General features: G+C 50.6%; 1 protein-coding gene across 2 annotated transcripts in view; it reads left to right on the top strand.

Annotated features, from left to right (window-relative positions):
* Positions 1-15980, top strand: part of PAK4 (p21 (RAC1) activated kinase 4) — a 41540-nt gene extending 25560 nt beyond the window's left edge. For both annotated transcript variants that reach the window (XM_069746532.1, XM_069746531.1), the window contains exons 3-9: positions 4021-4668; positions 4745-5164; positions 8636-8769; positions 9469-9595; positions 10503-10628; positions 10712-10846; positions 13255-15980. In XM_069746532.1, coding sequence (XP_069602633.1) covers positions 4021-4668; positions 4745-5164; positions 8636-8769; positions 9469-9595; positions 10503-10628; positions 10712-10846; positions 13255-13410 — 1746 coding nt within the window. In that variant the 3' untranslated portion in view covers positions 13411-15980. The remainder of the gene's footprint in view (positions 1-4020; positions 4669-4744; positions 5165-8635; positions 8770-9468; positions 9596-10502; positions 10629-10711; positions 10847-13254) is intronic.
* Positions 15981-16180: the final 200 nt, after the last annotated feature.

Genomic DNA, 16180 nt, shown 5'->3' with positions numbered 1-16180 from the left:
CCCTCCTCCACCCACAGGTTGTGTGCGGTACTGACCCCCCCTCCTCCACCCACAGGTTGTGTGCGCTACTGACCCCCCCTCCTCCACCCACAGGTTGTGTGCGGTACTGACCCCCCCCTCCTCCACCCACAGGTTGTGTGCGGTACTGACCCCCCTCCTCCACCCACAGGTTGTGTGCGGTACTGACCCCCCTCCTCCACCCACAGGTTGTGTGCGGTACTGACCCCCCCCCCCTCCTCCACCCACAGGTTGTGTGCGGTACTGACCCCCCCCCCCCTCCTCCACCCACAGGTTGTGTGCGGTACTGACCCCCCTCCTCCACCCACAGGTTGTGTGCGGTACTGACCCCCCTCCTCCACCCACAGGTTGTGTGCGGTACTGACCCCCCTCCTCCACCCACAGGTTGTGTGCGGTACTGACCCCCCCCCCTCCTCCACCCACAGGTTGTGTGCAGTACTGACCCCCCCTCCTCCACCCACAGGTTGTGTGCGGTACTGACCCCCCTCCTCCACCCACAGGTTGTGTGCGGTACTGACCCCCCCCCCCCTCCTCCACCCACAGGTTGTGTGCGGTACTGACCCCCCCTCCTCCACCCACAGGTTGTGTGCGGTACTGACCCCCCTCCTCCACCCACAGGTTGTGTGCGGTACTGACCCCCCCCCCCTCCTCCACCCACAGGTTGTGTGCGGTACTGACCCCCCCTCCTCCACCCACAGGTTGTGTGCGGTACTGACCCCCCTCCTCCACCCACAGGTTGTGTGCGGTACTGACCCCCCCCTCCTCCATCCACAGGTTGTGTGCGGTACCGACCCCCCCCCTCCTCTATCCACAGATTGTGTGCGGTACCGACCCCTCCTCCTCCACCCACAGGTTGTGTGCAGTACTGACCCCCCCTCCTCCACCCACAGGTTGTGTGCGGTACTGACCGTTGTGTGCGGTACTGACCCCCCCTCCTCCACCCACAGGTTGTGTGCGGTACTGACCCCCCCTCCTCCACCCACAGGTTGTGTGCGGTACCGACCCCCCCCTCCTCCATCCACAGGTTGTGTGCGGTACTTACCCCCTCCTCCACCCACAGGTTGTGTGCGGTACTGACCCCCCTCCTCCACCCACAGGTTGTGTGCGGTACTGACCCCCCCCCCTCCTCCACCCACAGGTTGTGTGCGGTACTGACCCTCCTCCTCCACCCACAGGTTGTGTGCGGTACTGACCCCCCTCCTCCACCCACAGGTTGTGTGCGGTACTGACCCCCCCTCCTCCACCCACAGGTTGTGTGCGGTACTGACCCCCCCCTCCTCCACCCACAGGTTGTGTGCGGTACCGACCCCCCCTCCTCCATCCACAGGTTGTGTGCGGTACTAACCCCCCTCCTCCACCCACAGGTTGTGTGCGGTACTGACCCCCCTCCTCCACCCACAGGTTGTGTGCGGTACTGACCCCCCCCCCCCCCCCTCCTCCACCCACAGGTTGTGTGCGGTACCGACCCCCCCTCCTCCACCCACAGGTTGTGTGCGGTACTGACCCCCCCTCCTCCACCCACAGGTTGTGTGCGGTACTGACCCCCCTCCTCCACCCACAGGTTGTGTGCGGTACTGACCCCCCCCTCCTCCACCCACAGGTTGTGTGCGGTACTGACCCCCCCCCTCCTCCACCCACAGGTTGTGTGCGGTACTGACCCCCCCCCTCCTCCACCCACAGGTTGTGTGCGGTACTGACCCCCCCCCCCCTCCTCCACCCACAGGTTGTGTGCGGTACTGACCCCCCTCCACCCACAGGTTGTGTGCGGTAATGCAGCTCTGCCCCCTTCCTCCTCAGGTTGTGTGCGGTACTGCAGCTCTGCCCCCTTCCTCCTCAGGTTGTGTGCGGTACTGCAGCTCTGCCCCCTTCCTTTTCAGGTTGTGTGCGGTGCTGCAGCTCTGCCTCCTTCCTCCTCAGGTTGTGTGTGGTACTGCAGCTCTGCCCCCTTCCTCCTCAGGTTGTGTGCGGTACTGCAGCTCTGTCCCCTTCCTCCTCAGGTTGTGTGCGGTACTGCAGCTCTGCCCCCTTCCTCCTCAGGTTGTGTGCTGTACTGCAGCTCTGCCCCCTTCCTTTTCAGGTTGTGTGCGGTACTGCAGCTCTGCCCCCTTCCTCCTCAGGTTGTGTGCGGTGCTGCAGCTCTGCCCCCTTCCTCCTCAGGTTGTGTGCGGTGCTGCAGCTCTGCCCCCTTCCTCCTCAGGTTGTGTGCGGTGCTGCAGCTCTGCCCCCTTCCTCCTCAGGTTGTGTGCGGTACTGCAGCTCTGCCCCCTTCCTCCTCAGGTTGTGTGCTGTACTGCAGCTCTGCCCCCTTCCTCCTCAGGTTGTGTGCAGTACTGCAGCTCTGCCCCCTTCCTTTTCAGGTTGTGTGCGGTACTGCAGCTCTGCCCCCTTCCTCCTCAGGTTGTGTGCGGTGCTGCAGCTCTGCCCCCTTCCTCCTCAGGTTGTGTGCGGTTCTGCAGCTCTGCCCCCTTCCTCCTCAGGTTGTGTGTGGTACTGCAGCTCTGCCCCCTTCCTCCTCAGGTTGTGTGCGGTGCTGCAGCTCTGCCCCCTTCCTCCTCAGGTTGTGTGCGGTGCTGCAGCTCTGCCCCCTTCCTCCTCAGGTTGTGTGCGGTGCTGCAGCTCTGCCCCCTTCCTCCTCAGGTTGTGTGCGGTACTGCAGCTCTGCCCCCTTCCTCCTCAGGTTGTGTGCTGTACTGCAGCTCTGCCCCCTTCCTCCTCAGGTTGTGTGCGGTACTGCAGCTCTGCCCCCTTCCTTTTCAGGTTGTGTGCGGTACTGCAGCTCTGCCCCCTTCCTCCTCAGGTTGTGTGCGGTGCTGCAGCTCTGCCCCCTTCCTCCTCAGGTTGTGTGCGGTACTGCAGCTCTGCCCCCTTCCTTTTCAGGTTGTGTGCGGTACTGCAGCTCTGCCCCCTTCCTCCTCAGGTTGTGTGTGGTACTGCAGCTCTGCCCCCTTCCTCCTCAGGTTGTGTGCGGTTCTGCAGCTCTGCCCCCTTCCTCCTCAGGTTGTGTGCGGTGCTGCAGCTCTGCCCCCTTCCTCCTCAGGTTGTGTGCGGTGCTGCAGCTCTGCCCCCTTCCTCCTCAGGTTGTGTGCGGTGCTGCAGCTCTGCCCCCTTCCTCCTCAGGTTGTGTGCGGTGCTGCAGCTCTGCCCCCTTCCTCCTCAGGTTGTGTGTGGTGCTGCAGCTCTGCCCCCTTCCTCCTCAGGTTGTGTGCGGTGCTGCAGCTCTGCCCCCTTCCTCCTCAGGTTGTGTGCGGTACTGCAGCTCTGCCCCCTTCCTCCTCAGGTTGTGTGCGGTGCTGCAGCTCTGCCCCCTTCCTCCTCAGGTTGTGTGCGGTACTGCAGCTCTGCCCCCTTCCTCCTCAGGTTGTGTGCGGTACTGCAGCTCTGCCCCCTTCCTCCTCAGGTTGTGTGCGGTACTGCAGCTCTGCCCCCTTCCTCCTCAGGTTGTGTGCGGTACTGCAGCTCTGCCCCCTTCCTCCTCAGGTTGTGTGTGGTGCTGCAGCTCTGCCCCCTTCCTCCTCAGGTTGTGTGTGGTACTTGCAATGACAGATACAACCGTTACACAGAAGACACAACCCTTGTTCTTGAATCTTGTACAACCCTTTTAATATCGCAGTGACTTTTCCCTATAATAATCAGAAAGTAGAACCCCCATCATTGCTCCTGTAGCCGTTCTGAGAGGCGCCATCATCCAGACACGTTGGGAATCCTGGGTGACATATTTGTCGTCATCCTTCATTTGTAGGAGCAGTAATAATTAGGAAACCGCCCTGTATTGTGGCTGATACTATGGGACAAGGTGGTCTGTGGCTTCTCAGTGGGGTGCTCCCATCTGGGCACATCCATGTAACGTGGGGGAAGAGAACGGTGCATCTCTGTCCCTGGCAGCACAGGGTGGGCCGCATCGTTCAGTATATGGGGGGATATTCCTTACTCATCTAAGCTGCTTGGGCCAGTGTTTCCCACAGATTTATTTCACATTAATTTCTGCATTTTTCTCCACCGTAGACCATTGTACGTGGCAACAAGATGTCACGAGACGGCTCGCTGACGTGGCTCCTGGATGAGTTTGAGAACATGTCCGTCTGTCGCTCCAACTCGCTGCGTAGAGAGAGCCCACCATGTCCCCCGAGAGAGCAGAAGGTCCCTATGGAAAACGGTGTGAGCGACGGCCGCCTCCGGAAAATCCGTGAAGATGGAAGTAGGGTCCCGGAGAGGAGCAGGGCAGAGCCTGGAAGGGACCGGCCAAGAGAAGATCAAAGAGCAGCCCCCCAACAACCACGGGGGCAAGAGCCCGGCAGCAAACAGCGACTTCCACCCCCTGATTACCCCAAGTCATCGGAAAACAAGTCCACGCGCTCTCATGAGAGAACAGATGGAAGGCGAGACCATCCCGTGACGGATGGGGACTACAGCGAGCCTGCTGATAGGGTGGTCCGGAGAGAAAAGGAAGACAAAAGGCCAAAATCGGCCTACACCGGAGGACAGGGGAGCCCACAGTCACCTCGAGAGAAGAGGCCACTCTCCGGGCCCAATATCCGTACACCAGCTAATCCGGCAGCCGAGGGAGCAGTAAAGCCAACACAGCAGACGGGGCGACCGTTCAATACCTACCCCCGAGCAGACACTGACCCCGGCAGGGGGGCTCCTCACCAGGTGGGCAGAGTATTAGAACCTTTGTTACGGATTCTTTACTGTAACAGCAGGAATTCTAAATTTATTTTTATTCCAGGTACCGGATTCCCGTTCAGCCAACCCTCTCACCCCCAAAAATCCTTCAAGCAAAAGCAGTTCTCGGCCTCCGCCGCCGCCCCATCCCAAACCTAAACTTCCAGAAAAGCCATCTCCTGCCATCCTCTCCCAGCACAGCTCGGACCCCCAGCTCTCTCGCCCATCACAGACCCCACAGCCTCCCCAGCCGCGGTCCCCGCAGAGAGAGCCTCAGCGGGTGTCACACGAGCAGTTCAGGGCGGCTCTGCAGATGGTGGTGGATCCCGGCGACCCCAGATCCTACCTGGATAATTTCATCAAGATCGGAGAGGGATCTACTGGGATCGTGTGCATCGCTACCATCAAGAGTTCCGGGAAACTGGTCGCCGTGAAAAAGATGGATCTCCGCAAACAGCAGAGGAGGGAGCTTCTGTTCAACGAGGTAAGGACGGACCCCCTCTACTCATATACGGAGGTCCCGCCTAAAACAAGCGATCAGACGATCCCAGACCGTAAAGGAGATTACAAAAATGATAAATAACAAAAATGACCCCCAAATATGTAAAAGTCTAAATCTTTTCCCCCTTTAAAATAAAGAAATAAAATCAATTCGGTACCGCCAGGTGCGTAAAAATCTGATCCGTCCAAGTATAAAATGATTCAATCTATACGGTAATGGCATAAAGAAAAATGTAAAAAAAAAATAAAAAAAAAAAATGCCAGAATTGCTGTTTTTTATTTTTATTACGTCCCTCAAAAAATTCAACATAGTGATTGAAATGTCATACGCTCCTCATAATAGTATCGATAAAAACTAAAGCTCGCCGTGCTGAAAAGGGAAATCATTATGGATCACTTACCACGGTGACACAAAGCAGATCACAAGATTTATTTGATTTATTTTCAGTTTTTAAACATTTTAAATGTATTTATTTTTAACCACTTAAATAAAAATCAACTCACCAGGTTCTCTTTACTGCACAACTAACGCTGTCGAAATAAAACCCCAAATCAATGGCGGAATTGTGTTTTCCTTCACAGCTTCACATCGCTTGGAATTGTTGGGGTTTTTTTCCCCCGATTTTCAACACTTTTTATGGTAAATCTACATCTGCCAGCAAGTGCAGCAACCGGAGCTTGCTCAGATCGCTGCAGATTAACCATTTAAGTTGTTGAAGAAGATTAAGTGTCCAATTTGTTTAAAAAATTTTATTTTATTCCTGCTGCTGCCGCCATACAGGTCCTTCTCAAAAAATTAGCATATAGTGTTAAATTTCATTATTTACCATAATGTAATGATTACAATTAAACTTTCATATATTATAGATTCATTATCCACCAACTGAAATTTGTCAGGTCTTTTATTGTTTTAATACTGATGATTTTGGCATACAACTCCTGATAACCCAAAAAACCTGTCTCAATAAATTAGCATATCAAGAAAAGGTTCTCTAAACGACCTATTACCCTAATCTTCTGAATCAACTAATTAACTCTAAACACATGCAAAAGATACCTGAGGCTTTTATAAACTCCCTGCCTGGTTCATTACTCAAAACCCCCATCATGGGTAAGACTAGCGACCTGACAGATGTCAAGAAGGCCATCATTGACACCCTCAAGCAAGAGGGTAAGACCCAGAAAGAAATTTCTCAACAAATAGGCTGTTCCCAGAGTGCTGTATCAAGGCACCTCAATGGTAAGTCTGTTGGAAGGAAACAATGTGGCAGAAAACGCTGTACAACGAGAAGAGGAGACCGGACCCTGAGGAAGATTGTGGAGAAGGACCGATTCCAGACCTTGGGGAACCTGAGGAAGCAGTGGACTGAGTCTGGTGTGGAAACATCCAGAGCCACCGTGCACAGGCGTGTGCAGGAAATGGGCTACAGGTGCCGCATTCCCCAGGTAAAGCCACTTTTGAACCATAAACAGCGGCAGAGGCGCCTGACCTGGGCTACAGAGAAGCAGCACTGGACTGTTGCTAAGTGGTCCCAAGTACTTTTTTCTGATGAAAGCAAATTTTGCATGTCATTCGGAAATCAAGGTGCCAGAGTCTGGAGGAAGACTGGGGAGAAGGAAATGCCAAAATGCCTGAAGTCCAGTGTCAAGTACCCACAGTCAGTGATGGTGTGGGGTGCCATGTCAGCTGCTGGTGTTGGTCCACTGTGTTTCATCAAGGGCAGGGTCAATGCAGCTAGCTATCAGGAGATTTTGGAGCACTTCATGCTTCCATCGGCTGAAATGCTTTATGGAGATGAAGATTTCATTTTCAGCACGACCTGGCACCTGCTCACAGTGCCAAAACCACTGGTAAATGGTTTACTGACCATGGTATTACTGTGCTCAATTGGCCTGCCAACTCTCCTGACCTGAACCCCATAGAGAATCTGTGGGATATTGTGAAGAGAAAGTTGAGAGACGCAAGACCCAACACTCTGGATGAGCTTAAGGCCGCTATTGAAGCATCCTGGGCCTCCATAACATCTCAGCAGTGTCACAGGCTGATTGCCTCCATGCCACGCCGCATTGAAGCAGTCATTTCTGCCAAAGGATTCCCGACCAAGTATTGAGTGCATAACTGAACATTATTATTTGTTGGTTTTTTTGTTTGTTATTAAAAAACACTTTTATTTGATTGGATGGGTGAAATATGCTAATTTATTGAGACAGGTTTTTTGGGTTATCAGGAGTTGTATGCCAAAATCATCAGTATTAAAACAATAAAAGACCTGACAAATTTCAGTTGGTGGATAATGAATCTATAATATATGAAAGTTTAATTGTAATCATTACATTATGGTAAATAATGAAATTTAACACTATATGCTAATTTTTTGAGAAGGACCTGTATGTCTCAAGAGATATGCTCCTCTTTACTTACTGGTAATTTCTATGGTTTTTGTCAAGGGGGCGGGGCACATATTATTCTCTGGGGGCGGGTCCTTATAACTATGTACTGCCATACTATGGAATTACAGTATAAAGTATAAGGGATCCAATGATAGCCGGCTCAAGTGGACTAAAAAAAATTAAAGATAAAAGAAAAAATGTTTTTAAAATAATATTAAAAAAAAAAATTAAAAATGTTTAAAAGTTTTTTAAATCACCACTTGTTAATAAAAAAAAAATTGGTATTGTGTCCAAATAAGTCCAGCCTGTCATAATATAAAATTATTTAGCTGCACAACTGCACATTAATGCCAAAAAAAAAAAAAAAGATACAGACCAAGTAAATATAAATAATATATAAATAAATAAATAATAAAAAATATATATATTTATTTACTTGGTCTGTATCCTTTTTTTTTTATTTATTTCTGGCATTAGTGTGCCGTTTAATAATATGTATTATATATTTATAAAATATACATTTTTTTTAACATAATTTTTTTTTTTTTTTTTTTGCCACACCATAAAAATACTATACACGTTGGATATTGCAGTGATCTTACTGATCTGAAGAATCATGTTTCCAGGTCATTATTTACCACTCCGTGAACAATGTAAAAACAATGGTGGAATTACATTATTATTATTTTTTTTTTTCTCGCAAATTTTGCTGCATTTTTAATCCCCCCACCCCCCTTTATATTCAGTACTTTATATAAAAGTGAATGGCGTCAGTCAAAAATACAACTCGTCCCCATGTGGTTTTGTCGCTGGGGAAAAAAACTAAAAATTCCGGCTTTTGGAACAGGGAGTGGAAAAAAAAACAAAACAGAAGAAACCTAGTTGGTTAATATACAGCATAAACCAGTTCACTCCCCTGGAAACAGTGACCTCTAGTGCTGGAGTCGGGTACTACAGCCGAGTATTCTCTGCATGTCCCATAGTGACCCCATAACCGTTCTTGTGCCTCCCGGGGCCCCGATCTGTAGGGTCTCGGGTGGCTGACGCTTTCTGTGCTCGGCAGGTGGTGATCATGAGGGATTACCAGCACGAGAACGTGGTGGAGATGTACAACAGTTACTTGGTCGGAGATGAACTGTGGGTTGTGATGGAGTTTCTGGAAGGAGGGGCCCTAACGGACATTGTGACGCACACCAGGTACGTTCTTCCGTCTTTTATTTTTAAGTCCTTATTGCCATTTTATTGTGATTTTTTTTTTTTTTTTTTTTTAGCTTGGTGAGAGACAGATCTGATACATAGGGTTGGTGAGAATTGATTTGCCGGGCCGGGTCCATCGGTCACGTCATTATTCGGTGCCGCCTCTTACCTCTCGCCATCCGCGACTCTTCTCTTTGAGTGACATCACGTACAATGGCGCTAAGATTAGAAGAGCTGCAGAGGCCGGGAGGTCGGAAGTTCTCAAGGCTCCTGTCCAGCAGATTACAGACGTGCCCAATGGACCCGCTCCAGCCACTGATTGGCACCGACTCTGCTGACAACCAATATAATAATCTCTAGCTACGTTATAGCCCGTGTCCCATGCGGCAGCCGTGCGCTTGGAAATTATGACCTTTTTTTTCCCATGGTGAATTGTCACGTTGTTTTCTTCTTACAACTCTTATAAATGATGGGAAATAAATTATTGGTCTGAGTGAAGCTGCGCCGTACACATCACATTTTAGCCGATTTGTCGGTCAGAGATTCGTGTTCTCCATCACGTTCTCTGCTGTTTTTTAAGTTCCAGTCGTTTTTCTTGTCTTCCCGTTATTACTCACATTTATCAGGAGATCTGTGACTGTTTCCATTTATCCTCGTCTCCGGACTTGTCACTGATGACTTTGTGTTGTTTGCTTTCAGGATGAATGAGGAGCAGATTGCTGCTGTGTGCGTCTCCGTACTGAAAGCGCTGTCTGTGCTTCACGTCCAGGGGGTCATTCACCGGGACATCAAGAGCGACTCCATACTGCTGACCCACGATGGACGGGTAATCATCTGTTGTAATAAATGTAGTGCAAGATCTGGGGTATCTATCAAACCATCTTGATTTGGGTCTTGTGGGTCGACGACGTCAGCCTCCAGTGGGTTAACGACGTCTGCCTCTTGGTCTGATGGGTCGACGATGTCCACCTCTGGTCAGGCGGGTTGACGACGTCCGCCTCTGGGTCAGGTGGGTCGACGACGTCCGCCTCTGGGTGTGTTGGGGTGACGACGTCCGCCTTGGGTCAGGTGGATCGACGACGTCTGCCTCGGGTCAGGTGGGTCGACGACGTCCGCCTCTGGTCAGGTGGGTCGACGACGTCCGCCTCTGGTCAGGTGGGTCGACGACGTCCGCCTCTGGTCAGGTGGGTCGACGACGTCCGCCTCTGGTCAGGTGGGTCGACGACGTCCGCCTCTGGTCAGGTGGGTCGACGACGTCCGCCTCTGGTCAGGTGGGTCGACGACGTCCGCCTCTGGTCAGGTGGGTCGACGACGTCCGCCTCTGGTCAGGTGGGTCGACGACGTCCGCCTCTGGTCAGGTGGGTCGACGACGTCCGCCTCCGGTCAGGTGGGTCGACGACGTCCGCCTCCGGTCAGGTGGGTCGACGACGTCCGCCTCTGGTCAGGTGGGTCGACGACGTCCGCCTCTGGTCAGGTGGGTCGACGACGTCCGCCTCTGGTCAGGTGGGTCGACGACGTCCGCCTCGGGTCAGGTGGGTCGACGACGTCCGCCTCGGGTCAGGTGGGTCGACGACGTCCGCCTCGGGTCAGGTGGGTCGACGACGTCCGGCTTGGGTCAGGTGGATCGACGATGTCCGCCTCGGGTCAGGTGTGTCGACAACGGGCCATTTAGAACAAAACCTGTGTAATCGTGACTATATTCCATAGCGTTGGACACCTTTTTGTGTTTGCAGGTGAAGCTCTCAGACTTTGGCTTCTGTGCCCAGGTAAACAGAGACGTCCCTCGTCGTAAGTCCCTGGTAGGAACTCCTTACTGGATGGCTCCAGAGCTCATCTCAAGGTTACCCTATGGTCCGGAGGTGAGGAATAATTCTTGCGGGCTCAGGGTTTTAATTCTAGCGACTTCCCTGTGTGATTGCCCTCTTGTATTCTCCCATCTCAGGTGGATATCTGGTCCCTGGGAATCATGGTGATAGAGATGGTGGACGGAGAGCCGCCCTATTTTAACGAGCCTCCGCTGAAGGCCATGAAGATGATTAGGGACAATTTGCCACCAAAACTGAAAAATGTGCAAAAGGTAAGAGCAGTGATTGGCGATACCATAGGTATATACTGAGTCATTAACCCTCTGCACACTGCCATAACAGGCCTCACATTTATTAAGAACCTTGCATCTGTAGGTAAATTTCCTGCGTACTTCTGGGGGTCTCACATTTTCCTAAATGGAGCACGATGTGCCAAGAATGTGCCAATATTTGGTGCAAATTTCAGGCATAGAGTAAGCCAACTCATAGCTGAGGATAACTAGCATCAGATTTATAACACTGATAACTATGGGGCAGGTTCAGACCCCAAAACCCCAGTGACCTAAGGACATGTTGGTGGCCCCAAAAGTAGTGACAGGAAACCAGAGTCGGCCATCAGTAAGCGCATGCCTCATGTCTCCTGTAGGTGGCGCTAGAGAGACAATTATTGGGTGACCCCACACTGACATGTGTAGGACTTGTCACCCTGTGATTTGGGGTTTTTGCAGCCGCCTTTGCTGTCTTTTTTTTTTTTTTACATTTTTGGTCCATTTCCATCAACTTTTCTGAGCTGCTGTCCTGATAAATAAAATATGCAGGATGTGAGTCAGAGATGATTTCATGGGCAGCTGCCCGGCGTCCAGGAGCAGATCTGTGCCTGCACACGTGATCACATGTGGTTTATGACACTGCAGGCACCACATCCATTGCATCACCATTCACATCCATGCTGGATACAGAAACCGGTTCAACGAGACGTAATTAGGTCACATAGTATATGGCGCTGTACCAGAAACGGACGTCTACTAGTGGCTATGCCAGGTATTGCAGCTCATCATCCCATTCATTAGATTGAGCTGTAATTCCATGCACAGCCACTATGAAAGGTGTGGCGCTATTCCTAGAGAACAATGAAAGGGACGCGCCAGAGCCCTTTAATCTGCCAGTCTGTGCCGAGAGACCGACTGTCGCCAATGTGACATTGATGGCCTGCTCAAAGGAATCGGAAAAACTACAATAATATTTTAAGAGTTATTACCATTTCTCAAATATATATTTATAACCAGAATTGCATCCTTTATGGAAAAGCAATAAGCAAGCGCGAGGCTACAAGTTCTCTGAATCGTCAGAATCCGGCCCATCTCATCCCCTAACTTGCAGGCTCCCATCCATCACGGCTCCATGTACTGTACGTAGCTGTGTAATACAGGGCGGCGGGGGCTCGGTGCCCACCAGGGCTTATAGCTGCCTCTTCCCTGCGCTTACATGTCATTGCTGATCACAGGAGCTTGTATGCTGAATAGCGACCATTGTAGTCCAACCGGTTCATCATCTCTAATGGAGAACATGAATCATGTGTTATTACATAGTACAAGATCCACCATCAGATCCACAGGATTACACTCACCATCACATACCGATCACATCTCTTCTATGGAACGGTAACTGCATAATCCTGGTAGGAAGAGATCACTCCACTCCTCCACAGTTATCTCATCACCACAGGCAGGATCACACTGACTGAAAACACAGGATCCACCATTCACAATAGGTGATATCACAGCTCACCTCCTCCTCCTGTACAATGACTGATAACACCTCTATATACAGCAGATAACACAGGATCCACCATTCACAATAGGTGATATCACAGCTCACCTCCTCCTCCTGTACAATGACTGATAACACCTCTATATACAGCAGATAACACAGGATCCACCATTCACAATAGGTGATATCATAGCTCACCTCCCCCTCCTGTACAATGACTGATAACACCTCTATATACAGTAGATCACACAGGATCCACCATTCACAATAGGTGATGTCACAGCTCACCTCCTCCTCCTGTACAATGACTGATAACACCTCTATATACAGCAGATAACACAGGATCCACCATTCACAATAGAGGATGTCACAGCTTACCTCCTCCTCCTGTACAATGACTGATTACACCTCTATATACAGTAGATAACACAGGATCCACCATTCACATTAGGTGATGTTACAGCCCACCTCCTCCTCCTCCTGTACAATGACTGATAACACCTCTATATACAGTAGATAACACAGGATCCACCATTCACAATAGGTGATATCACAGCTCACCTCCTCCTCCTGTACAATGACTGATAACACCTCTATATACCGTAGATAACAGGATCCACCATTCACAATAGGTGATATCACAGCTCACCTCCTCCTGTACGATGACTGATAACACCTCTATATACAGTAGATAACAGGATCCACCATTCACAATAGGTGATATCACAGCTCACCTCCTCCCCCTCCTGTACAATGACTGATAACTCCTGCACAACGATGTCTCTCACACCCCTAGAGCAGATCAGTCGCTGGTTTTGGCTGCTGTAAAGCAAGTCTCTAATGGCTGTAAGATGGTGATGACATGGGGACTGGTGGGCGATTCCTGACCTGATCTGCATCTGTCTTTCAGGTATCTCCCCTATTAAAGGGATTCATTGACCGGCTTCTGGTGCGAGACCCGAGCCAACGAGCCACTGCTAGCGAGCTGCTGAAACACCCCTTCCTGACCAAGGCTGGGCCGCCATCGTGCATTGTACCGCTGATGAGGCAGAACCGCATGAGATGAGCTACGGACAAGGGGGTCTTGCTTATCCCTTCACAAAGCCCACCAAAGACTGACCTAACCTGGAGGAGCGAGGACATGAAGGTGGCATCTCTGCCATCTGTTCAGTATTGGACCAGGGTCCCTGGATAGAAACTACTGACCCTCTCCCGGATCCCCTGAAGGCTCCTGTCTCTGCACTCTTCTGCCATCATCTCGCCGGCCTCGGACTGCTCAGGTAGTTTATATGTAACGGGACCTTGAGAAGCGGGGAGCAGTCCAGAAGGAAGCTGGGGGGACCGGGTAACCTGCTGTGTTCTTCTGGGACCACCAGTAAGCACTTGGACAGGCACAAGATGGCCCCGCACTCATTACCTGGGACGTAACACTGGAAAACAGACTGTGGTCGGAGAAAACTGGAATAACGTAGGGTGGGCCGAGGCCGGGACATGTGATGTGTGACCGGCAGACCGCGGAATCAAACCCATCGCCTGCCCCCATCTCATTCAGGCCATTTGTAAGCATTTTGGCGTTTCTCAAGGGGCCGGAGAAGGCGAGGGTCCGACAACGTGACTGCCCCACTTGCTTCATTGCATTTCTCTGTAGTTTGCACAGTTCAGGGTACGTTCAGAAGCCGCGGAGGCAGAGCAGTGGCGATGTGTCTATGAACGGCGCCCAGACCCCACTAAAGGGTATTCCTATCTTATACCACTTTATTATCGGTGGAACCCCCATCGATCCTGAATGCGTAGGTGATGTAAAGCTGCCCCTCTTCCTCATCTGCAGATTTATGTGCTTGTTGTCATGGTGGATTTCTTCTACAGTGGCATCAAATAGTCTATGGGCAGTGGTGACCTTACGTTTTTCACCGCACTGCGGCCCCCTGGCCCCCCACAGTGCAGGGGAACCACAGCAGAGAGCTGTAGTAGCAGAGTAACCCCTTTTTTATTTTTTGGGGGAGGATCCCAGATCTTAGACCCCCCCCCCCCCCAACTACGTGAAGTGCAATGTGGATGGTAAGACCCCAGAATCCATTGCCGTTCATGATGTAGTGATGACCACGAGCCATCCATGACCTACTAGACAGAACTCTCGCCATATACCGCAGGCGTGACGCTTCCCTTCCTTTCCTCCTACGTCTCCTAACTCTTCATACAACGAAGGACACGGGACCACGCCAAAGAACACTACATATAACATACCACTACGTAGAAGGGATAGGATGTGACCGCACATGGATACTGCGCCCTAAAGACCCTCACGGTTAGGGGAGACGGGGCCCCCTGTGCTGGAGGAGAATATCCTCTTCCTAGGTGACATCTAGTGTTGGACAATTCCCTAATAACTTGCCCTTTCTGCACGGCAGGACGTATACGCCATTACTGCGGAGATACGGTGGATGAGCGCTATCGGGGTATAGACTGGAAGGAATCCACCCCGGCCGCCCATTTCCCTTCTCTGCCAGCCCCAATAGATCCCAGTCCAATAGTCCCACCTTTTAAGGCTTTGTATGTTTTTATTTTTTTATTTTATCATGCATCCAAAGTATAAGGAGACTTTAAAAAAAAGAAGTTCCAATACCGTTTTGTGTATACAGCTCCTATGCAGACCTGTGTTCATCACTGGCTATCCTACAGACAGTAGAACAGACCGGAGTGGACGGAATGTCGCTCTCTGACTACAAAGGGTTTGTTTGTAGTCTGTAACCATGGTGACAGAGGTCTGTATAGCCGCTGCAGACGTATACCGGTCAGATCATTTTTATGATGCACTATGCAAAGTTGCGTTATTTTTATTTTTTGACACTTTGGAGCAAATCAGTGGTTTAAAAACTAGTGTTACAAAGTATACAAAGGCTTAAAGGGATTTTCTGGGACTTTAGGGTGGTGGTGTGATTCTTGGCGGCCCCCCCTTTCCCGTTGATGAGCTTGGCTGTAGGGGGTTGTGACGATCCAGTGTGTACCTTTCATTGTTTACAGCGCCATGCTTTTAGTAGTGGTCGTGCCTGGTATTACAGCTCACCGCTTCACACTCCCACCGATCAGTGCATTGTTGTGCAGAAGAAATGCAACAGCGCCATAGGTGCTGTAGTGGCCACAAGTGGTACTGCAGGCTCTCTGCAAATATATGTCCTGGCAATGGGATAGTAAAAAAAAAAGTGATTAATATAGATTAACTCTAGAAATGCCTGCCTCCCTGTCATTGTATTAATTACTGTATCTCTTTGGGGGTCATTAGACGTGTCCCTTACAGTCAATAGTGCCTTACTCCATAGATTCCCACCGTCACTTTACTGCCCCCCTCCATGTGACAATCAAGGACCATCCGCTCCGAAATCCGCCGCAGACCGAGCAAAGCAATACTTGTAGCACTGGGAGAGCAGAGCGCGCCCTTCCCCCATCCTGACATGAGCGACTACTGGTTATAGTTTTATATCTAAATATATATTTATAAAGTGTATGTTTTGCAGTATTTCCTGCATTTTTGACCTGGAGACAGAAATATGCTGTGACCTTGAGAGACTTGAAAAAAAAAAAAAAAAAAGGATCTCTGCTTTTCAATTAATTTGTACAAATAAATTCCACTGTATTTTGCATCGTTTTGGTTTGAACAGAGCGAAATAGATTAACGATTAGTTTTACAAATACAGTTTTGGATAAAAAAAAAATAAAATGAAAAGTCCGTCCGCGTTCATTCATTTCGTCACCGAAGGGAAGGAGGTTTGTAAATGTATCACGGACATTTCTGCGGATTGGATGCGCTGTGTCGGGCTCACATTGTTCAAGAAATTTGC

The sequence above is a fragment of the Ranitomeya imitator genome, chromosome 2, assembly GCF_032444005.1.
Source record: "Ranitomeya imitator isolate aRanImi1 chromosome 2, aRanImi1.pri, whole genome shotgun sequence".
NCBI classification, from domain to species: Eukaryota; Metazoa; Chordata; class Amphibia; order Anura; family Dendrobatidae; genus Ranitomeya; species Ranitomeya imitator.
This window is presented reverse-complemented; position numbering and strand designations above follow the sequence as displayed.